The sequence below is a fragment of the Bombus impatiens genome, unplaced genomic scaffold (genome assembly GCF_000188095.3).
Source record: "Bombus impatiens unplaced genomic scaffold, BIMP_2.2 scf_0114, whole genome shotgun sequence".
NCBI classification, from domain to species: domain Eukaryota; kingdom Metazoa; phylum Arthropoda; class Insecta; order Hymenoptera; family Apidae; genus Bombus; species Bombus impatiens.
In genome coordinates, this window is record NT_176533.1 from 926,425 (window position 1) to 950,156 (window position 23,732).

General features: G+C 29.8%; 4 protein-coding genes across 5 annotated transcripts; 3 read left to right on the top strand and 1 right to left on the bottom strand.

The window, feature by feature from the left end:
* Positions 1 to 790: 790 nt before the first annotated feature.
* Positions 791 to 9,744, top strand: LOC100741573 (angiotensin-converting enzyme). The gene is made up of 9 exons (XM_003486527.2): positions 791 to 964; positions 4,202 to 4,559; positions 5,055 to 5,373; positions 6,586 to 6,810; positions 7,758 to 8,121; positions 8,414 to 8,575; positions 8,819 to 9,073; positions 9,156 to 9,331; positions 9,478 to 9,744. Exons 1-9 carry the CDS (start codon positions 954 to 956, stop codon positions 9,534 to 9,536), a joined length of 1,929 nt encoding a protein of 642 aa, XP_003486575.1. The 5' UTR covers positions 791 to 953; the 3' UTR covers positions 9,537 to 9,744.
* On the bottom strand, positions 7,683 to 15,741 carry LOC100741454 (replication factor C subunit 1). Its single transcript, XM_012380925.3, has 18 exons — positions 15,371 to 15,741; positions 15,095 to 15,226; positions 14,827 to 14,967; positions 14,203 to 14,247; positions 14,034 to 14,136; positions 13,532 to 13,947; positions 13,279 to 13,458; positions 12,803 to 13,207; positions 12,557 to 12,722; positions 12,259 to 12,474; positions 11,518 to 11,744; positions 11,113 to 11,447; positions 10,623 to 10,841; positions 10,374 to 10,547; positions 10,224 to 10,299; positions 9,962 to 10,144; positions 9,713 to 9,884; positions 7,683 to 8,107 (listed from the first exon to the last, which is right to left on the bottom strand). Exons 1-17 carry the CDS (start codon positions 15,377 to 15,379, stop codon positions 9,756 to 9,758), a joined length of 3,156 nt encoding a protein of 1,051 aa, XP_012236348.1. The 5' UTR covers positions 15,380 to 15,741; the 3' UTR covers positions 7,683 to 8,107; positions 9,713 to 9,755.
* Positions 15,742 to 15,994: 253 nt separating this feature from the next.
* LOC100747197 (DNA-directed RNA polymerase III subunit RPC1) lies at positions 15,995 to 22,378 on the top strand. Its single transcript, XM_003486490.4, has 20 exons — positions 15,995 to 16,038; positions 16,309 to 16,444; positions 16,503 to 16,652; positions 16,729 to 17,064; positions 17,153 to 17,485; positions 17,558 to 17,695; positions 17,796 to 17,993; positions 18,443 to 18,679; positions 18,806 to 19,139; positions 19,215 to 19,464; positions 19,554 to 19,783; positions 19,859 to 20,209; positions 20,265 to 20,433; positions 20,491 to 20,830; positions 20,927 to 21,114; positions 21,236 to 21,383; positions 21,483 to 21,635; positions 21,692 to 21,892; positions 21,987 to 22,120; positions 22,227 to 22,378. Exons 1-20 carry the CDS (start codon positions 15,995 to 15,997, stop codon positions 22,312 to 22,314), a joined length of 4,158 nt encoding a protein of 1,385 aa, XP_003486538.1. The 3' UTR covers positions 22,315 to 22,378.
* A 228-nt stretch (positions 22,379 to 22,606) lies between these two features.
* LOC100741813 (parkin coregulated gene protein homolog) lies at positions 22,607 to 23,687 on the top strand. 2 transcript variants are annotated; one of them, XM_024364898.2, is made up of 4 exons: positions 22,608 to 22,807; positions 22,872 to 23,190; positions 23,278 to 23,427; positions 23,493 to 23,687. In XM_024364898.2, exons 1-4 carry the CDS (start codon positions 22,703 to 22,705, stop codon positions 23,651 to 23,653), a joined length of 735 nt encoding a protein of 244 aa, XP_024220666.1. In that variant the 5' UTR covers positions 22,608 to 22,702; the 3' UTR covers positions 23,654 to 23,687. The 2 variants fall into 2 exon arrangements, with proteins under 2 accessions (XP_012236353.1, XP_024220666.1); XM_012380930.3 differs by having other exon boundaries at positions 22,607 to 22,807; positions 22,872 to 23,427.
* The last annotated feature ends 45 nt before the right edge of the window (positions 23,688 to 23,732 follow it).

Sequence of the window (23,732 nt, forward strand, 5' to 3'; positions counted from 1 at the left end):
TTCTGCCAGATACTAACCATTGAGAGCAGAGAGTTCGTAAAAAAACATCTTGAATTACGTGCAATCAGCCATAAAGGCCAGAACACTATACTTGGACGAATAATAAACTGTACTTTTAAAAGAATATACCTTTATATAGAAATATAAATGTAAAAACTAATAACGCAACTACACTACATTAAGATAGATAAGTACTAATCGATAAGAAAGAGTTAGGCAATGATATTAACAATATAACGTAATAACTAAGAGAGAAATATAAGAATATAATACGATGCGAAAAATTAGAAATAAGAACCCAACAACCTCCTTACTATAATCTACGAGTCTAAAATGCAAATAAATACATTATTATTATTTTAGCTATGCATTCGAAATGTTTCAATGTAGATCGAGGATAGAGATAATATTAAAACGCAAGAAACTATAATATCCGCGAAGTAAATTTCCTATGTTTCTAAGTACGACCATTCGCGAGCAAAAAAGTACATCGCTCAAAGCCTTCATCAGCCAGGCTACTCTACTCTCTCATGGACAGAGAATCGATCTAATGAAGATAAACAAATCTTGCAACGTGTAGCAGATCACGGAATCGACGTACAGTACATTGAAAGTAACTGCTCTATAATAAAAGCCGAAAAGAAGGATCGAGAGTAAAATTCCCATTACAATGTAAGACGATGGGTCCGTCAATATTAGCAGAACAGGTCCGCCGCGAATAATGTCGCGTTTGTTCATAGCGAGGAAAACATTACACCGGCAGAGAGTGGGGACGGTGCATAAAAGTTGGCGTATCTCGTGGTTCGACATCATTCGATGTGTGTTCGCCAGAGAGTGTTACACAAGGCAACGGGGATTTTGTTAGACTCGTGAAAGTTGCTCCTTAATCGAACATAATCGTCGGTCAACTGTTCCGTTGATTCATCCAACTTCAACGCGAGCTACAAAAGGAAATGCTGCGCCCGTGAGTATTTGCTATATTTCGTACAAGCCAAAGACAAAATGATCGTTCGATCGCTTAAACTCCAACTTGGACGGTTCTAGCAACTGTTATTGGATTTTCAACCAACCATCAACAAGTATTCGCTGTTTTCCTGTAGTTCGTTACAACACTGGTAAATACATAACAGACGTTTGCTCGCTATCTACGTTTCGTAACGAAAATCCAATCGTATCGTGATCGAACTTTTCATAATTATCAGATTATGCAGTTGTCGACGTGATACGAAATGATATGGTGTACGATCAGAACGCACTGCTATTTCTCTTTCTTTTTCCTGCTCGCTGCAGCAATTGTAATTTGATTTTGAAACAATATTTTCTTCTATTAAATGGAAATGCAAAACGACGCGAGCAACGTGCACGAGTTAGATTAATTTAGACGTACGTGTTTAAGGAAAAGCGAAATTTGTAAATGGTATGGAAAATTTGATATACGAATATCTGATGTATGTAGCAAAAAATTGAACAAATTCAGTCTCGAGAAAGTAGAGTAAACCACATGTAATGCGTATGTTAGATTGCTATGAAATTAGATGATATTTAGTATCGTGGAATTTGCTTCAGAATTAATACCTGTAGTAATTTTAAGTTAATAACAAATTAATTAGTGAGATAGATTATTGTATAGGATTATGTAATGTTTATTTACTTTTGTAGATATTTTGTTTCGTAATAGTATAATGAAATTCATGTTTCAATTAGGAAATTTCACGTATACAATATTCATCAAAAAATACGTGTATTTTATGGAAACATTTTTATCAGTTACATTTAAGCTGTGTAAATATCAAATTTGATTTTATATTCGTTTCATATATCTCTTTACATTATTGTACTTTATTATTATTGAACATGGATAAATATAATTTTTTAATATTCACGGATAGAAGCAGAGCTCGAGATATGTTATAAACATTTTTGAGCAAAATTAATAGAATCTGATAAGCATTTATAGAGGAACGATCAAGTTTCGATAGATTCCAACGCGTGTTGTCTTTTATCATTGGCTTCACAATCAAATAGAAATATAATTACATCCTGTTAATTTGTTTAAACGGACACAGATATGAACGAAACTATTGCACTTTTGTCTAATTAAACTATCAAGCATAGTATTTCTATAAATTTGAAAACTATCGCGCAATAAATACAAAGTAGGAAACTTTTGATACAATTATCGATATTAGCAATTTTGATCGTAGTAGCTATTAGTAAATTAAAAAGTTACAAGTTACAGGTCACGGACTTCTCTTTTACCATTTCATAATTTTACATCGAATAGGTAGATTTGTATCTTATTATAATTTATAAAATTAACCTTACGATAAAATAAAGCAAAGTTTCGTTTGTTTCATTTTACCAAACTTCCTACTGTTACGCAAAGGTATTTGTTACCGCTAATAACTTGTAATTTGTGACTTGTAGAGTTTCGCTAATAATATTAATCCGATTGTACAACAACCAACTTGGATTATAACATTTTCCTTTACGTGACTAGTCAATCCAAACATTAGAATTCTCACGAATCCTCATGAATCTGTCTGTAACAGTGATAAATTTAGTTAGACTCGTTTGCTTACGTACTTTTAAATAAAGAACAGATTTGTTAGAAGATTTATTCCTTTATTCCTATCGCGTTGTAACATTACACGGTTGGTTGTTAGGAGCAGTTATCTTATTTTAGTCGATTGAAAAATACAAAGACCGCGGATGATTAAAGCACTATGGCCACGCGATATTATAATTTAACGCGCTTACTCTCATGAATGTACTATACTATCAGAACTCGTTACTTATCGCCTATATATGTGTGTAAAATAAATATCCTACAGTATATCTTTTTTACCAAGTTTCCCATTCAATTTCATTCAATTCTTTTACCTTACTTTGCATATTACACTCGAATGTATATCTTTTAAAACTATTATAGGGCCAGCTACACTCTTTACATAATCGTAATAGTCGTGTCTCATTCTCGATGCTAGCGATCAGACTGCGGATTTTTATGCGTTTATGAAAAGTTCGAAGATGCAAAAGCGCAGAGAACGCATATAATATGCAAATATGTATGAAATATCCAAAGCAAAATATTTGTTATAATATTTCGTAAATGAAACAAATTTCTATTTCGATTCGATTTTTTTTTCTTTTTTTTCTTTATTAGTTATATTCATGAAAGTACGAAAGCTATCGATCTAAGCTAAATACGAATCTATTAAGGATATTTCAAAATGTTTTATATAACACAGGCGATGTATCCTACTGTACGAGTTAGAGTATTTGTTGTATATCAGTAAATGTAAAACGTATTTCGAACTCGTTAAAGGCCTTCGGATACTAGTCATAAAATTTCACTATAATGATATCTCGAAGGACGATTTCTACATACTCTTTGGACCATGATCCGTTTTCGATCGTTTCAATGCACGATAGGAATGCAACAATGTGGCAATTCGTTAGAAGGATACGGACGAACCAAATGAAAAATATTCTAACGAGTTCTTCGACGATGTAGACTTTCAAATCGTTGAACCAAACGACTATCCTCGACCTCGTCGCTATTTGAGAATCTAACGTCGCACATGGCCGAGTATAAAACGAGAAAAATAGATAACAACGTTCCTAAATGATCAATTTATAGTGAAACGTCTTAGACGTGTTTTTCTGTCTCCTTCTCTTCTGTCGACGTATGTTTGGATTAGAGATAATACTATTAGTTTTAGGCGTAAAATTTTCATAATTACGTTGTGAGGAAATACAAGGACAAGTCAAAAGGTACGGAGAGATTTGAGAAATTAAAACAGTTTAATATTTCATTTTTCTATGTAAATCCTGCCACAAGTTTCGATCAAAATATGAAACTACTTCTATCGCTATATTTATTATATAATTTCTCACTTTAGCATGAAGTTAATGATTTCCCAAGAATATTAAAAATCAGAATTTTATATTTGCAAAAACGAGGGCTAAATTGAAATGTAAAAATATAAAAATTACACCAGGACTGACGAGCCTTCGAGTACTTGGCTCAAATATTTCATAATTTTATAACGTCCCACTCTGTTGTTAGATTCAGAAAAGATCTGCTCTTAGATTTAGAAAAATCCTATCTTTAGATTTTCGACATTCACAAATTATTTATTGAAACGTTCATTAAAATATCTATCGAACGTTACGAAATTTATGTAAAAATTCGCAGACTATTAGTGGCAGCCCTGGTGACGCTGGCACTGGGCATACCAACGTCCCAGGATGTCGACAACGTTGCAGTAGATTCGGAAGCAGATCTGCTAAAGGCCAAACAATTTCTCGAAAAGATCAACAACGAACACGCGCAATGGAGCAACAAGTATACGCTGGCCGATTGGGACTACGCGTCGAATTTGACTTCAGAAAATTTAGCAAACAAACTGAACACGTCCACAGAAGCGGCACAGTACTTCAAATCCGCCTGGAAGAAAGTGAACGAGTATCCTTGGAGCGACATTAAGGACCCAAATGTCAGACGGCAATTCAAGAAGTTCAGCGTTTTAGGACGTTCAGCGCTTCCCGAAGATGTAACAATTCAATTATTATCAGGCTACAGCATATTAACTTTCAAGTACACTGGCTCACGAAAGTATTTAAACGCTCGCTACACAAAATTGTACGATTATCGTGATCACATTGGTAAAATTTGAAATCGATCAGAAAATGTGTATAGAAGTTACAGGACATTTATTGCGAACATATATTTGATACAAAAATTAGTATACCGCGTGAATAATGGTCTTGAAGATGTAATTAGTACTAAAAATTATCTCATTAAATTTAAATTGTTTAAATTAATACTATCGTTGGTGATCGTTGAGAAGATTTGCAAAGATTCGTTCGAAATTCTACCAATGTAAAGACGATAGTCGCTTCTCGTCGCAATATCAGCGAAATTTCAAAATGTTTTGTATAAGAAATTTCTGTGAGCGTTGGGATATATTCGAGAGCCGCTGTACGTACAGCCGAGGAAACCGGAGATGAAAAGTGCTGGATGATAATCGATCGAACGTTTACTACAGAGCTACCAAGAATACGAGAAAATTGTAAGTGACATGGAGAACATCTATAGCACCGCGAAAATCTGCGATTACAAGAACCGAAGTAAATGCGATCTCGCTTTGGAACCGGAGCTCACGGAGATTCTGATGAAGAGCCACGATCCGGAGGAATTGAAGTACATTTGGGTCGAATGGAGGAAAGCAACTGGCGAAAAGATGAAACCATTGTATGAAAGATACGTTGAACTGAGCAACTTGGCTGCTACATTAAACAATTATTCCGACAACGCGGCTTACTGGCTGAAGGATTACGAGGCTGATGACTTCCCCGAGCAAATTGGTAAGTTAAACATTGAGAGATGATATATCAGTAATACAGCGTATTCTACAAGAGAAAATCAGAAATAAATATCACATAAGCCATAGATCTACAATTTCATTAAAAAGTTGGAACAAAAATAGGAAATAACAGCAATTATAATATCTTTTAATATCTTAATATCTTAAGATCTTATAATATCTTTAATATCTATTTAATATCTTTTTAATATTAAGAGAAATATACAGCTCTAAACGACTCTCTCCTAAATTTATCGTTAGAAACATTTCTACTATAATTAATATCTCATAAAAGATTCATTTACAGAAGTAGCGACTTTTGTAAGAAATATTTCTAGCAAGTTTTAATTAAAATATAAATATTTCTGTCGATAATAACAAGTGAAACGTGGAATGATGTTTTATAAATATTCTATAAACACTTTATTGCGGGAAAATACAAATATTTCGTAAGAAGCGTAGAAAGTTTACAGGAGAATGTTTAGTAATCGTTTCAAAATTGTTCAAACAGAAAAAGATGAAAAAAAAGTATCTAGTCCTTAACATAAATACTTAACGTGTTAGAAAATATTCAGAAACGAAATATGTATCGCGTCTCATGCATCGATATATGAACTGTGATGAATTAATATTTTCGTTACATAACGTGATTGTTAAAATTAATATTTCTTTTTTAATTTTAATACAATACATTATATTTTTCAAGGAAATATACTTCTCTCGTTAAATTCAATCCTTGTCGTTAAAAGAAGATATTATCAAAAGTAAAATTAATATATCTCTACAAAAAATATTGTGTGCTTAGAAATCGAAGACAAAAGAAAATAAATTCTAATTGTCACTGAATATTAGACTTCCAATGATGAAACCAACAACTATTTCCATTCTATTTGAAGAAACTGTAAAGTCATAAATGGTCCTTACATCAACATATGAGACGTGAAATTTCTATTACCAAGTATCTGATAAACTATCTAAATGTATTTATGTAAATATACATAATACATATAACATTTTATTTTATTGAAACGCTTACTAGCTTAATAATCATCTTGCTTCCAAAACGAAAATATTTTTTCTTCGACTTCAATAATACTTATGAAAATAGAAGTTCAAAAATGTTTCAGTGACACTGTTTAACATCTAATTTTCAACATAAGTCCGAATAAATATTACCGAAATGCTACATTCATTTGTAATAAAATATTTTCAGAGGCACTCTGGCAACAACTGAAACCTCTCTATTTGCAATTACACGCATACGTTCGCCGAGAACTTCGGAAAAAATACGGTGAGGATATCGTTTCGAAAGATGGCCCCATCCCAGCACATTTATTGGGTAATATGTGGGCGCAAACTTGGGCGAACGTCGCAGAGTTTGCTATTCCATATCCGGGAAAACAAATGCCAGATGTCACCAATGCAATGATTAAACAAGGTTTGATTAGCATTTAGACGTCAATTAATAACGTACATATACATACATATAGTAGAATTTATTTCATAAAGGAAAAATTGGCAACAGAAATTGTATAACTCACTCTCTATAACATTAGAATCTGTAATTTCATATTAATTATGAATGTATAAACGAATTTATTGTGCTATATTCTAATTTATATGCATTCGTTTCGTTGCCCGGCGTACATTATGCTGGTGTTTATATTGTGTCTGTAAATTTTACATTTAGATATAAAATCTCTGATCCTGATAGTACAAAATTATTTGAAACATTTTGAAATGTTTACTTTATAATTCTGACGAGTTGTTCAAAGGTCGCTAATTTATTTTTATATTTCGATTTTGTAGTCAATATATAGAGATTAAATTAAGTGGAGAAAATCCACCAATATTAACAACACAGGAGGAATATTATGTCGATGTAGGATATAAAGAATACAATAATATTAATTATTATAGAGGACTAAAATCCTTAAAAGATTAATAGATAATATGTTTAAAAAAGAACTTCTCGTATGATGATCAAAATAATGGTAAATACTAATATGCATAAATAGTAATATACAAAAAATATTTGTAAAATAGGAAACTATAGTATAGTATATTTTTAATTATAAGTATAATATACGTCTGAAATACTAATAGATATATCAATCAATAACATATGCCTTAAAATATTTAGAGATCATTTGATAATTAAAAAAAAATAATATTTAGAAATTACTTCTAGTATGTAAAAGCTACTATATCAACATTTCATATAAATTCAATGTTATTAAATCTAAGGTATCTTTTCAGTTTTTGATATACAATTTTTCTTCAAATACGAGATTTTTTTCATTATGTTGATCAATGTATCAAACTAAGAAGTTAGAAGTCAAACTTACAGATAGATTCCTGTATTCTTTATATAATCGTCCTCAGGATACAACGCGACAACTATTTTCCGTGTTGCTGAAGATTTCTTCACCTCAATCAATCTCACCGCAATGCCAGATCTGTTCTGGGAACGATCGATATTAGAAAAGCCAAAGGATCGCGAACTGATCTGTCACGCGAGCGCTTGGGACTTCTATGATGGCAAGGACTTTAGAATTAAACAGTGTACCAGAGTTAACATGGAAGATCTGTTGACCGCGCATCACGAGATGGGTCACGTGGAATATTTTTTGCAATACAAAAATCAACCCAACATTTTCAAGGAGGGTGCGAATCCTGGATTCCATGAAGCTGTCGGCGACGTTATATCGCTTAGCGCATCTACACCAAGTCACCTGAAAACCATTAAGTAAATGATATTAATTATACCATACTTTACAAAATATTAATTTATATATTTTGAACTTCAAACTTTGATTAGTCCATCTATAAAGTGTATATAATGAATTCAAATACTGAAATAATTTGTATACATTTAATTTAATAAGGTATTAATGCAACTACATATATGTGCAATTTTTTTAGTAGGGACATAATCTTTATATAAATTAATTCCTTGTATCATAGTGTATGAAAATATAAAAATTTGATAATTAAAAACTGAATATTTTATAATGGAAATACATTTTATTATATCTTAGATTATTGGATGATGATTCAACCGACATGGAGACCAATATCAATCACCTTTTCTTGAAAGGCCTTGAAAAAATTGTCTTCTTACCATTTGCATATATGATGGACAAATGGCGCTGGAATGTATTCCAGGGACGAGTCACACCAGATAATTATAATTGTAACTGGTTAGTACTGTCTCTGAGTTATTAATATATAAATTACAATAATTAAAATTTGGAGAGATTACAAAGAGAAAGAGACAAATGAAAAATTGCAAATTCTATTGACTAAAATAATTTAATTATTATAGATTAATGTAATTATTAAATTTAATTTATCATATATCTCCTTTGATATACAACGATTTTATAATGCTGATATATTCCTTTTAACTTGTAATTCATAAATTTTTAATTATTAATAATTAGGTGGGATCTTGCTGAAGAATTTCAAGGTATTGAACCACCAGTGGATCGATCAGAAGATGATTTTGACCCTGGTGCAAAATATCATATAATAGCAGATGTTGAGTATTTGAGATATTTCGTAAGCTTTGTGGTGCAATTCCAATTCCATAAAGCACTTTGTACAGAAGCAAAACAATACGATCCACAAAATCCAAATTCAAAACTACTACATGAATGTGATATTTATAATAACAAAGCAGCAGGAAACTTATTAAAGTAAGTTTCCACTTTTCCAATTTTATAATTCACTTGATATAAAATGACTTAGAATTTATGGAAATTTATTATTGGAATATAGGTCCATGTTGGAACTGGGAGCCTCGAAACCTTGGCAAGATGCAATGGAAAAAATTACAGGCCAGAAAAACATGGACTCTGCTGGACTCTTGGAATACTTCAAACCACTGACAGATTGGCTCACAGAAGAAAACAAGAAAACTAATGAATATATTGGATGGAAACCTAGAGCAAGACGTATGTATTCTTACAATAAAATATGATTCATATATATAATACAATACAATTCAATTTAAATACAACTACACTACACAAAATACACGACTACACAAATACAGCAATACAAAAATGTGTAGTAATTTATCAAAATTTATTTGCTCCAGAATGTGTACAAACCAGATCAGAACTTGCAGCTGTTGAAACAACTGAAGCATTAGAGTAAAAAATACATTCTTCTGAATAGTATCTCATTGAATACTCCAAAAAAATTATTTCTCCGTTTTGACATAAAAGACGCATCAAATAATAGTTTATGGCATTATTTCTTGCAGAATAAAAGAAAAAAATATGTAAGTATCCAGTGATAAATAAGTACATTACGAAATCGTAAATCCTTACTTTTTCCAAATAAAAATCACATTCCAATTTTACGATGTTTGTGTTATTTTGCTTTCCCCCGTCCTCTTCCACGTTTATTAGACTTATCACTACTATTTTTGCCTTTCTTCTCAGTTTTATCAGTATTTTTACCCTTTGATTCAGTATTCTTGTTTATACCAGCTTTCTTTGCCTGAAATGCGTTCTAATCAATAAATAATATCGTAATAAACATATAATTTCAATAATGTAAACTATTTTCCAATAAACCTTAATCATCTTATCTGCATCAAGGTTATCGTCGTTTTGATCAGAGTCAATTTCTTCTTCCTCCTCTTCTAAGAAACCTTCTTCTTGTATACTTGATGTTACTTTTTTCTTTGATGTTCCACTCACTATATAAGGTAGAGCCACAGAACTTTTATTATATGCTCTTGTAAAAGCAGCTTTCACCTATAAGATGAGTTTTTATTATACTTTTCTATACATCACTATGTCAAAATGATTAAATTATCTGGAATTTATAACATACCTTACTATCTATAATTTGAAACGGATCACGATCACCAGGCCATAGAGAAATTTCTACCAATGAATCTAGATCTTCTCTATTAACAATAAAAAATATTAATACTACAAAAAACTCTAATTTTTATACAACTGATCTTAATGAAATATTAACCTGAGTAAATGATAGTGGTTCATAACATCAATTGCTGTATCTACATTTTCAATACCTCCAACTGCTAAAGGTCTGAGAATAGTATTTCTAAGAGGTCTAATGTAGTCCAAGTTTATAGCCTCCTTACTCGCACCCGTAGCCAAACGTGCATGTAAAGTGATTTCCTGCATTAAGCTATAAATCATATCATTAAAAACTTCATATACAAAATATAATAATAAATGAAAAAGCTAATAATTATGACATTACCGATTAAGTTTACCAGTTTTTGAATTACGTCCAAGCCAAGCTGGAAAATTAATTTGACCACCAATGTGACCAGACATTGCTGTTCCAGGTATTACAGAAGAATAATAAGCTTGTATTGGTAAAAGAGACCAAGCATTATTACTTCTTATGGATTTTTCAACTACATCTCCTAATGCTATACTTTCAGCACTTTCTGCTACCCTCCCTAACAATTCATTTCTATATAAAAATATAAAAATAACGTTAAATACAAACAATGCTAAAATCAATATAAAGAATGAGGCATTTAACTAATATTGATTTTTTTTAATATTCCATAGATAACAACTTCTTATTAAATGAATTTAATTCTTTTTATAATATAATTCATTTTCTTGTGTATCTTTTTATAATTTCTGGTATGTAAGACAACAGACTCTAAATTACGTAATCCACCTTGCACATATAGAAGAAAAAAAGAATAAATACATTATTTTTCTGAAATACATACTTTGGCACTTGAGGTATAACCATCAAGTAATTTTCTTGTACAAATAATGGTGCTATATTGTAATCATGGAAAAATAAGTTACTTTTGTCACTTATACTCATATGTTTATGTTCTTCTACGGAAAATACTTTTTTTACAACATCCCAAGGACCTAATCTCAAATCCTTATTTATATGTTTCTTTTCATTTTTTTCCTGAGAACCAGTTTGTCCAACAAATAATGCCAAATGATTTATAACTTGACGAATATCCTGATTAGTTGATTCAATTAAACGATCGAGATCTTCATTCGAAATTTGAATATTTTCTTTAAAACACATAGATTTCATCGCACCCTGCATGAAAAGAAAGAAGTCAAATAATGTGAATAACCATTAAACATAGTTGAATTCAATATTGTTTTACCCTAATTTGTTCCAATCTAGGTTTTGGAAATCGAAGGTCAAATGTATAATTAGAAAGCGTTCTCATTTTAGGATTATTTCGATCATTGCAAATACAAACAATAGGTATATCAGTTGATTTGATCAAAGTAATTAATTCCTGTAGACCACCGCGATCCTCGTTACCAGCCATTCCATCTACTTCATCCATTAACAATACGTGTTTCGATGATGGTTTGCTTTTAACATCTATAATATAGAGCATTTAAAAATAACAATGTAATTTTGTTTAAATTTATAAACTTGATATTTTTAGCGCATTTAATTATACTTTAGTAGTGTATTTTATTAATTATACTTACAAAAATGCATTCTACAAGAATTCAAAGAAATAAATACTAATAATATATATACAATAATAACTAAAATTAACTAATCCATAATCCTTTTCTCCACTAAAAAAACGTCTCAAATAATTATTCACTGAAGACCAATTATTTGTTTATTAGACTTTTGTGAACACCATCATGTAATTTAAAATATATAAGGATATTTCTATATTCCATATAATAAAGATCACTTTTTTAATTAAACAGTCAACATCTATTTTGTAGTCTAAAGCTTTAAATTATTTGTTGAAATAAAATATTTATAGATTTACATTTTTTCACTAGTATAATTAGTAAAATTAAGAATTAAGATTAATAAGAATTAATTAGTTATTTCAAACTAACTTAGAAAATATGTTAATAAATAGATATACCTTTAAAATAATTTTTTATTGTGGTATTAGATAAAAGTTCTGATACTTCTTCTTGCAGAAGTTTTTTGCTTCTGGTATCTGATGCATTAAATTCTATAAGATCAAAACCTAATTCATTACAGACAACTTGGACAGTTGTGGTTTTCCCAATTCCAGGAGGACCAGATAACAAAGCAGCTTTGAAAAAAGCTCCATTATCATCTTTTGCCCAAGGACCTAACAAACAAAATTAATAAAGGTTTAAATTGTATTAAGCATATACCAAAAATATTTTACACATGAAGAATAAAATAGTTACCAGGTCTTGTATGTTTCACTTGACCACTTTGATTTTTATGCCAATTCATTAACCAAGTGTGTATTTTCTTAGCATTACTTTTGTCCCCTTGTTGCCCCAAAATTTGTTTCATAGTTTTTGGCCTATATTTCTCAACCAATGCCTGTACTGGTATGTTCCCACTTATCTAAAAGAAAAATCTAGACAATATAAAACTGATAAAAAGGACTAATATTATTACTATTATACTTATTTATTATTTCTTACATCTTGCAAACTATTCATTTGTATTTTTATATCTTTCACATCAATTATTTCTTTTTTATCCTGTACAAGCGATTCTTTATATTCATTCTGTTTCTTTTCAATTGAAGATTTTATTTTTTCATCCTTATTATAAAGTTCTTGTTTTAATGAGTCCTCAATTTCTCTTTTACTACTTTCGGTTTTATGTGGTGAATGTACTTTTGCTGCTTTTTTCGTTTCCTCGTTTACAGTAATTTTTTTCTTCTTTGGTGTTGACTCTTCGCTAGATTCTGCAAATTTTCTCTTTGATCTTTCTTTTGATTTTGTACGAGGTTGTGTTACATTATCACTTTGACCTGCAGGCCTTGTACGTATCAGCTCAAGCAAATCATCTTCTGATATTTTTTTTATGTTTAAGTTGGTAGCCTAAAGAATTTATAATATACAATATAATAAGTCTAAATAAGATTTAAATATATATTGTTAATCAATATTACCTTTGACAGTTTTGCAGGACCAGCTTGGTCACCTACTATAACATAGTCAGTCTTCTTTGAAATTTGGTGTAAAATTCGTCCACCATATTGTTTAATAAGTTCTTCAGCTTCTTCTCTTTCTAAAGAATCCAAAACGCCAGTTATTACAAAACTTAATCCTGTTAGACACTGTTCAGCACCCTGAAATTTAGACATTTTTTTTTAGACATATTTTAAATTTTTCTACAAGCAATATTGCTCACTTATTACATACAACAGGGATTTCTTTTGAGCCTGGATTTCTGGCTCCTCCTCTTTGAAGATATTGCTGATACATTGCAGCATTTTGTTTTTTCTTTTCAATCTTTTCCTCATATACATCAGAAGTGTCTATCTTTTTGGGAGAAGTTTCGTTTTTTTCTTTCAGATATTCTACTTCCATCTTAGAAATAGCAGATGAAGTTTTAGAAGATTTCTTTGTATGTTTAAATTTGCTACTATTTTCAGACCCCTTATGCTTAATGTCCTCGTCTGAAATATTATTAGAATGTTTTTTATTCTTTGGTTCATGTTCTTTATTATCCTTTTCTTGATTTGTTTTATCAGGTCTTGTTTTCTTTTTAACATCCTCTTTATTTTTAATGGGTGTCTTTTCTTTATTTTCAATACTGCTTTCATGTAAACTTGTATCTATAAATACAAACAATTAGTATATTAACACAATATGTTAATAAGTTTGGCATATTGTTTATTACAACTTGTTGATTAATTGATACCTTCATTAACTTTAATCTCTGTTAAATATCTCTGCTCAATATCAGATGTATCTAACTGACGTAAGGTAGCTTCAAAATCATCATCATTATGACCTTCAGCCTCCTGTAATATTTAATAAAATATGTATATATAATCACTTTGCAACATTATTCAAATATTGCAAATTACCTTCTTTTGTAACTTTTTAGATATCTTAGGTACTTCTGCAGCTTTCTATAATATTTAATAAAATTGATATGTATATAATTACTTTATATTATCATTGATATATAAAGGATGATAAGAAGAAGGATTCAGAAGTTTTAGGAAAATGAAGAAAAAAGCCCTAATAAATGTAAATGGAAAAATTAATATTTTCAGTTATAAAAACTTTTCATTTCAATTAAAACAAATGGCCTGCTTGCTTTGAGAACTATTATGCTAGATGAAAATAATGAATTATTTTATTATGATAAAATAAGCGTTTAATTACAGAAGATTTCTACACCCTGTTCCTTCCATATATATGTTTGACAACTTTGTACTAGAAATTGTGTATTCTTTCAGAGATTTCTAGACATACTTTAACTATTTCATTGGTAAAATATTTTACTTTCTAACAGAACAGATAATTTATTGTTTTCATGTAGTATGTTAGCAAGTTACTTGTTTTAACCAAGACAAAGAATTATATTGTAACATTGAAAATAAGTTTTTGAACTATATTTATTATAACTCTTTTCCTTTATTTGACAGGTATTATTTGTTCTAAAAATTTTGAATCCTTTTCTTATTGTCTTCCATATGTATTACCTGCTTTAATGACTGTCTAGATATCTTAGTTGCTTCTTGTCTGTTTACTGGATTTTTACCAAACATATCAGCAGGAGAAATGATTTTAATATCTTCATTGGAATCAGATTTAATAGCTTTCTTCTCCAATAACTTTGTCTTCTATGACAACCAGAATATATTATATTATATTTATCGACACAAATACCACAATATCCCCATTTTAAAAGTAATGACCAAGATTTGAAACTTTAATAACTTAAACTACGATAAACAATTATATTAAAACCTTGGGCCGTTTACGTGGCGATTGAGATTTGTCCTCATCTTCGTCAGACGAAATAATAATTCGTTTTTTGGTAGCTTTCGCTGGAGCAACATTGGAATTTGTTTTAATAGTTTGAAAATAGGATCGTATATCCTAAAATGAAATAACAAAATATTGAGCTATAAAATCTGAATTCTAATTTCAATAAGTATGTAATCCTAAAATGTAGATATACTGATGAAAACAAATGTAGTTAACCTCGATTATTAGTTTTTAATAGAAAATTTCAAAACTTACTCTTGGCATGTTTCAAACGTACTTTAATTTGATAGAGACGCAATATTTAGATCAACCGAATGATATTTTATACGAGAAAAATAAACAGATAATATAATTAAAAGCACACTGGTTTAATGAATGACGCATCAACGCATGCTTTTACGATACATACTGTTATAGTATTGGTATGTTGGCATCATAATTTTGAACTTCAGTAACGAATCTAAGTCTACTTATAATCTCTGTTATATAAAACATAAAAAGATATATAAAATCTGACCTAGTGAGAAAAATATGAATCAATTAATGTTAATATTGTCATAAAGAAGTTTCATTCATATATTATAACATTGCAAGGCGGTTGTTTAATTGACATAAGATTGTGGGTAATGCCGTAATGCGATGTGAGATAGCTTGTACAAAACTGTCAAATTCAAGATGGCACCACGAGTAGAGAACAACACGTGTTTAAAGAATTCTCTGAATTCTTTTGGATGTTTAATATATGATCTACGTAAAAGAGTAGTGCATGTTTTACAATAGTTTGAAATTTATTTATTTGATATCGTACAATATTTATAAATAAGCTTATACTATAGATAGCATATATTGAACGAAAGGAAATAAAATATAACCTTCACAATGGTAAAAGAACAATTCAGAGAAACAGACGTAGCTCGCAAAATGTATGTAAATTACTTTAATGTGTTTTTCTAATAGATTTTTTATTATTATTTCCATTATTTTTAATATTAAGTGCTTTTAGAAAAATATATAGATTTGATAATATGAATAACTGAATTTCTTGTTAAATTATTTATCTTTGTATTTATCTAATTGATTAGATCTTTTGGTTAATGGAAAAAGTTAATAATAAAACTGTAATGCTTATCATATGTAACTGATATCTATTACTCTTTATCTACTTTATTCATTCACTTTTTATAATTAATTAGCTCTCATGTATCATTCGGAGTGGACAGCCGCCATAACATGGAAAGGCAAGCCCATATACATATTGTGGCTAAAAATTTATATAATCAGGATGTTGAACATACTCCAGTTCCATATGGAGTTCTTGATAGGAAAATGGTAATTTTTTCATATGTTAATGCTTTCTTTATAAATAATTGTTAATGTTAATTTATAGGGTACTTGTAATAATACTACCAATTGTATATCATGTGGTAAATCTTTAAACGAATGTATTGGACACTTCGGCTACATTGATTTAGAACTGCCTGTTTTTCATGTTGGTTATTTTAGGTCTATTATTGGTATTCTTCAAACTATTTGTAAAGTAATTCATCATTTATTTCATTTAATTTCAAATTAGTTAATAACAGTGATAATAATTGTAATATTTTACTTCATAGAATTGTTCTCATGTTATGCTATCTGAAGCAGACAAAAAGCATTATTTAGCCAGAGTATTAAATCCTAATTTGGGATATTTAACACGTAAAGCATTACGTAAACAGATTCTAGATAAAGCTAAGAAAACTACAGTTTGTCAACATTGTCGGGATCTTAATGGAACTGTTAAAAAAGCTGGTTTACTTAAAATAGTGCATGAAAAGTATAAAGGGAAAAAGAAAATAGATGCTATTGTTCAACAAAAATTAGCAGAATATAACAATGTGCTTGAGGATAATAAAGCATTAGAAGGAGTACTTCAAACTGGTTTGATTAGTGTATTAAATCCTTTGGAGGTAAAAAATAAAATTCATTTATAATATTTTTTTCTATTTACCCCTTTTTGTAAAATTCTGTATTACAGAAACTATGTCATATTTTAAGGTACAAAGCATTTTGGAAAAAATACCAGAAAGTGACATTCCTTTGTTATTGATGAATTCGGAGTATGCATTACCAAAAGACTTAATATTGACAAGAATTCCTGTGCCACCAATTTGTATTAGACCTAGTGTTGTGTCTGATTTAAAAGCTGGTACAACAGAAGATCATTTAACAATGAAATTATCAGAAATAGTTTTTATCAATGATGTTATTCAGAAACATAGACAAAGTGGAGCTAAAGTACAAATGTACAATGAAGATTGGGAATTTCTACAATTGCATTGTGCCCTTTATATAAATAGTGAAATGTCTGGTATACCCCTTAATATGCAAGTATGTTATAAAGAATTACTGAATCTTTTGCTTACTTTAATATTTTAACGATAAATTATTGAACTATTTTAGCCAAAAAAATCTGGTAGAGGATTGGTTCAAAGATTAAAAGGAAAACAGGGTCGTTTTCGAGGAAATTTATCCGGTAAACGTGTAGATTTTTCTAGTCGTACTGTTATTTCACCAGATCCTAATCTGAGGATTGAGCAAGTAAGATTTCATTTAAATAAATTGTTTCAAACACTTAAATAATATATATATTTAATAATAAAATTGAATATATATATATATATTTTACATTTTTTATTAGGTTGGTGTACCTATTCATGTTGCCAAAATTTTAACATATCCTGAAAGAGTAAATCCATCAAATATAGAACTAATGCGAAAACTTGTAAGGAATGGTCCAGATATACATCCAGGTGCAAATTTCATACAACAAGGGAAAACACAATTTAAAAAATTTTTAAAATATGGTAACCGACAAAAAATTGCTCAAGATTTACAGGTAATTTCACGTGTATAAAATGTTGTTATGTACTTTATATGTACAAAATAATTAGTCATAATTAGCCTAAATTATATAGTGCATAGTGGAATATGGTATATTAATGAAAAGCTTAGAAGTAGAGGACTTCAACTAAGAGGGTCTCAACTATTGCAAACCTATTTAGAAAATACAGGCTAAGATGTATAAACCCGACGCTGGTAATATTGTTCCTTCTCGTGAATGTCTTTTTGCCAGTGAAATTGGCATATGTGTATCATCAGTATGTCAGTTACTAGAATGAGTCGATATTGGCTTGGATTAGATAAGGATGGGGCTGCTATTAGATTGTCGCTTGTGTTAGTGCCAAGTTAAAACATTTTAGACTATATTTTCTAAATGGGATATTTGCAGTGGATGTTGGCCGGCATATACTGCAGCAAAATAATTATATACATTTTGTTCAATAGTACGGTGATATCGTCGAAAGGCATCTGAGAGACGATGATGTAGTATTATTCAATAGGCAACCGTCGTTGCATAAATTAAGCATCATGGCACATAAAGCAAAAGTATTAGATCACAGAACATTTAGATTTAATGAGTGTGTTTGTACACCATATAATGCCGATTTTGACGGGGACGAAATGAATTTACACCTTCCCCAAACTGAAGAAGCAAGAGCAGAGGCATTAATTTTAATGGGGGTAATATACAAATGTTATATTATTTCCTGCTTAAGGGGTGAATTATATTATGTTCCATATTAACGTGTATATATATATATATATTATAGTATTATAATAATGATATTATCATTTACTTGCTTATAGAATAAATCAAATTTAGTTACTCCTCGCAATGGAGAACTTTTAATAGCTGCGACACAAGATTTCATTACTGGTGGATATCTGCTGACACAAAAGGACATGTTTTTAAATAAAGCTCAAGCAAGTCAACTAGCTGGTTGTCTTCTAGCAGGACCTGATATTGCCATGTCTATAACTCTTCCTGAACCAGCTATTTTAAAGCCAAGCATGTTATGGACAGGGAAACAAATCTTTAGTTTAATTTTAAAACCTAATAGTACTTGTAATATTAAAGCTAATTTAAAAACAAAAGGAAGAGCTTATACTAGCAATCAGGAATTATGTATTAATGATTCTTGTACGTATAATTTTGTAGTATAATTTGTTGCTCTCCTTAAAACTGCAGGAAAATAATGAAAGTGATGAATTGCAGATGTTATTATCCGGAATTCAGAATTATTAGCAGGAACCATGGATAAATCGACTTTAGGTTCAGGATCAAAGCAGAATATATTTTATATTCTATTACGCGACTGGGGCGAAGATATTGCAACAATAGCTATGTGGCGACTAGCAAGAATGGCAAGTTTCTTTCTTATGAATAGAGGTTTTTCTATTGGTATTGGAGATGTTACACCAGGACAAGGACTTCTTAAAGCCAAAGAAAAGCTTTTAAATGCCGGGTAAATGTGCATTTTTTTTGTAAATTATTAAATATCATGAATAAAAGTATCTACGAATAAGGTAGATTTGTTTTTTAACTATGATTTAGGTATTCTAAATGTACAGAATACATTCGTCAAATGGAAGAAGGACGTCTTGTATGTCAACCTGGCTGTTCAGAGGAAGAAACATTAGAAGCAATGATATTGAAAGAACTTTCAGTAATTCGTGATCATGCTGGTAAAGCATGTTTAAAAGAACTCCATCCAAGTAACAGTCCATTAATTATGGCATTGTCTGGCAGTAAAGGAAGCTTTATCAATATTTCTCAAATGATTGGTATGCTTGTCTATATACATATGTGTATATATATACAAAGAATATTTTGTTATGTAATATTTTCATTCCAATTAGCGTGTGTGGGACAACAAGCTATTAGCGGTCATAGAGTTCCAAATGGATTTGAAGACAGAGCTCTACCACACTTTGAAAGACATTCAAAAATCCCTGCAGCTAAAGGTTTCGTAGAAAATTCATTCTATTCTGGTTTAACGCCAACGGAATTTTTCTTCCACACTATGGGTGGAAGAGAAGGTCTTGTCGATACAGCAGTTAAAACTGCAGAGACTGGTTACATGCAACGACGACTAGTTAAGAGTTTAGAAGATCTGTGCCTTCATTATGATATGACAGTTCGTAATTCAGTGGGGGATATTGTACAAATATTGTATGGTGGCGATGGCCTAGATCCTACATACATGGAAGGTAAGATATTATTTATAATATCGATCACAAAGTAATCAAACAATTATTTTAATAGGAAAAGATTGTCCAGTGGATTATAAGAGAGTATTGGATCACGTAACAGCTAAGTCGTCATGCAAAAATGAAGAACCACTAGACGGTCCTGATCTTATTAAAGCTACAAATGAATTAGTAGGTTCCAAAGATTGTGAATGTCTCAGTGAAGAATTTAAACAAGAATTATCGTAAGTATTAAGCATAACTACTGAAAATAAGATATTAAATATTATTTATTTTTGCAGCACATTCCTTAAAGGTGTAGCACGCAAAATAATACACCTACGATATAATGCTCCATCGAATATACCTGTAATTTTCCAACTCGAACGAATCACAGTTTCTCAATTAGTTGAATTTATTCATACCTGTAAAGAAAAATATATGAAAGCAAAAATAGAACCAGGTACCGCTGTAGGTGCACTTGCCGCACAAAGTATTGGAGAACCCGGTACACAAATGACATTAAAAACATTTCACTTCGCTGGTGTAGCATCTATGAATATTACTCAGGGTGTACCGCGTATTAAAGAAATCATTAATGCAAATCCTAAGATTAGTACTCCAATCATCTCAGCAGCTTTAGTAAGTTCTACATTTAAATGCATTATAATGCATCTCAATAGCTATGTGTGTGAAAAAATAAACATGTTATGTTTTATTTATTGATTCATTTACTAGGAAAATGACGTAGATCCGGAATATGCTAGAAGAGTAAAAGGCAGGATTGAAAAAACTACTTTAGGAGAAGTGACAGAATATATTGAAGAAGTTTATTTGCCCGATGATTGTTTCTTATTGGTCAAGTTAGATATTGATAGAATAAAATTATTGAAGTTAGAAGTAGATGTTAACTCCATACGTTATTCGTAAGTGTATAAATTTACAACATAAAATAAAATATATTTTTTGGTAATAAAAATTTACATAAGTATACATTTAATTAATTGACAACTAAATAATTAAATTAATAAATGATAATTTATATAGGATCTGTACATCAAAATTAAGATTGAATCCAAAATTAGTAAATGTTAGAGGAGATTCTATTATCACTGTAAATCCAAGCAAAAGTAAATACAGCATAAATTATGCCCTCACACAGCTTAAAGAGACAATTCCAAATATTGTTATAAAGGTAAAATGGGAAAATATACATATTAATATACTCATTATGAATAAATATACTTCCATAATTTTTAAACTGTATATGTCTTTATGATTATATAATTTATAGGGTTTACCATCAGTTTCTAGAGCTGTAATTCATAACGATGATTCAAGTGGTAAAACAAGGTATAAATTGTTTGTAGAAGGAAACAATATGCGAGAAGTAATGGCAACTCTTGGCGTTCTGGGCAGAAAAACAACTTCAAACAATACTATTGAGGTAAGTATAAAATTCACTTTTATTTACTTATCCATTATATAAATATGATGTTTTAGGTTTTCAAAACTTTAGGAATTGAGGCTGCAAGAGCAACTATAATGACAGAAATCAAATTGGTGATGGAAAATCATGGAATGAGTATTGATCGAAGACATCCAATGCTTGTAGCAGATTTAATGACTAGTAGAGGTGAAGTACTGGGTATTACAAGACAAGGCTTAGCTAAAATGAAGGAATCTGTCTTAAATTTAGCTTCGGTAAAATGTTATATATATTTATACTTTTTTAATATTACGTTTAAATATATATTATGTACGTATACAAAAATACTAATAGATGATTGTTTAATAGTTTGAAAAAACATCTGATCATCTATTTGATGCAGCTTATTATGGTCAAAAAGATGTTATTTGTGGAGTGTCTGAATCAATCATAATGGGTATTCCAGTTCCTGTAGGAACAGGAATTTTCAAATTACTTCACAAATATCCTTTTCAAATTCATTTCTTCAAATTTAAAGAGACTAGTCAATTTACTATTTTAATTATTTGTTATATTTTTAATATATTATCTTCCTTAATAATAAAATACAGCTGACAAAGATGAGCCAAGAATAAAGGAGTTGATATTTGACGATCCACAATTCAATAAAACTACAAAAACCACAAAAAAATTGTAAAGTAACTGTTGTATATTTTATAGCAAAATATTTAATGTACATAAATAAAAATATGTATATTAATAGAACTCGTACATTTTTTATATTTAGTAATTTGTTTCATTTAGAACTTATGTTTAAAATAAAAATGTGCTTTTAAATATAGATATACATATGTATAGTTGTATGTAACATATGTAAGTATAGTTGCTAAGAAACATGTTTGATCCATATTTGTTGTACATTAAATTACCATAACGCAATATATCTAGGATGAATCGATGATATTAGTTACGGTGACGTATTTAGAATTTTAATATTTTCTTCATGAATAAAATTGTATAAGATATTCTACAACATTTCATTTATCAAATCATCTTTTGATTAAACGCGAGAAAAGAATATCGGAATGGTAAATGAAACAAAATTTTGGGATGAAATTCGAAAAGACCTACCACGATATAAAAAGAGAAAACCCAGAGTTGTTCCTGCTTTCACCATTCAAGCTTTACAGGTAACACTTCAATATTCTAAACGTTATATTTATGTGAACTGATACTTATATATAATATATTTAGGAAAACACTGTAGTTAAAAAACCTCCTCGATATGAATTGTATAAACCTCAACCACCTAAACCATCAACTTTTCGAAAATTCTATGAATGGGGCGTATTTCCAGTTGCATTGGAAAAGGATAAATATGGGACAAAACTTAGCTGGAAAGTTAACATCGAGGATTTAGATTTTCATCATTATTTACCGTTATTTTTTGATGGGTTAACAGAAACTGAACAACCGATTAAGTTTATAGTAGAACAGGGAATATCTGACATGTTAGAACACGGTGGTCCTAAAATTTTACCTGTTGTGCCACAATTAATAATTCCTATTAAAAGTGATTTTTCTTTTTATTCTAATAAAAGATTTTGCAAACTGTATAAAATTATGTTTATACGATTTTATAAATTCTTGTTTATTGTAGAAGCCTTAAATACAAAAATGCCAGAAATTATGTGTACAACACTGAGAGCTCTTCAAAATCTTGTACGTTCAACAGATTGTGTTGGAGAAGCTTTAGTACCGTATTTTAGACAAATTTTACCAGTGCTTAATTTATTAAAAGATAGAAATGGTAAGATTTTAATCTATATTTATAATTTTATATAAAAATGATAAAAATTAAATTTGACATTCCAGTGAATCTTGGAGAAGGTATCGATTACTCACAACAAAAGGGTGAAAACGTCGCAGATATAATACAAGAAACTCTTGAATTACTTGAAATATATGGAGGTGAAGATGCTTTTATAAATATTAAATATATGATTCCTACATACGAATCTTGTATGATGAATTAAATAATACCTATTTATATTGTCCACTAATTATCTAGTAATGATTTTAAACTGTAAAACTCTAAAACTATAAAAAAATACA

Coding starts and splice junctions, on each gene's coding strand:
- LOC100741573 (XM_003486527.2), top strand. Junction 9,074..9,155: donor GCAGCAGGAAACTTATTAAA/GTAAGTTTCCAC, acceptor ATTGGAATATAG/GTCCATGTTGGAACTGGGAG. Junction 9,332..9,477: donor ATGGAAACCTAGAGCAAGAC/GTATGTATTCTT, acceptor TATTTGCTCCAG/AATGTGTACAAACCAGATCA.
- LOC100741454 (XM_012380925.3), bottom strand. Junction 14,968..15,094: donor CGCCACGTAAACGGCCCAAG/GTTTTAATATAA, acceptor TGGTTGTCATAG/AAGACAAAGTTATTGGAGAA. Junction 11,448..11,517: donor CTAGATTGGAACAAATTAGG/GTAAAACAATAT, acceptor CTTTTCATGCAG/GGTGCGATGAAATCTATGTG.
- LOC100747197 (XM_003486490.4), top strand. CDS start 15,995: ATGGTAAAAGAACAATTCAGAGAAACAGACGTAGCTCGCAAAAT. Junction 16,653..16,728: donor TTCTTCAAACTATTTGTAAA/GTAATTCATCAT, acceptor TTTACTTCATAG/AATTGTTCTCATGTTATGCT. Junction 20,210..20,264: donor AGATCCTACATACATGGAAG/GTAAGATATTAT, acceptor TTATTTTAATAG/GAAAAGATTGTCCAGTGGAT.
- LOC100741813 (XM_012380930.3), top strand. CDS start 22,703: ATGGTAAATGAAACAAAATTTTGGGATGAAATTCGAAAAGACCTACCA. Junction 22,808..22,871: donor TCACCATTCAAGCTTTACAG/GTAACACTTCAA, acceptor TAATATATTTAG/GAAAACACTGTAGTTAAAAA. Junction 23,428..23,492: donor TTTATTAAAAGATAGAAATG/GTAAGATTTTAA, acceptor TTGACATTCCAG/TGAATCTTGGAGAAGGTATC.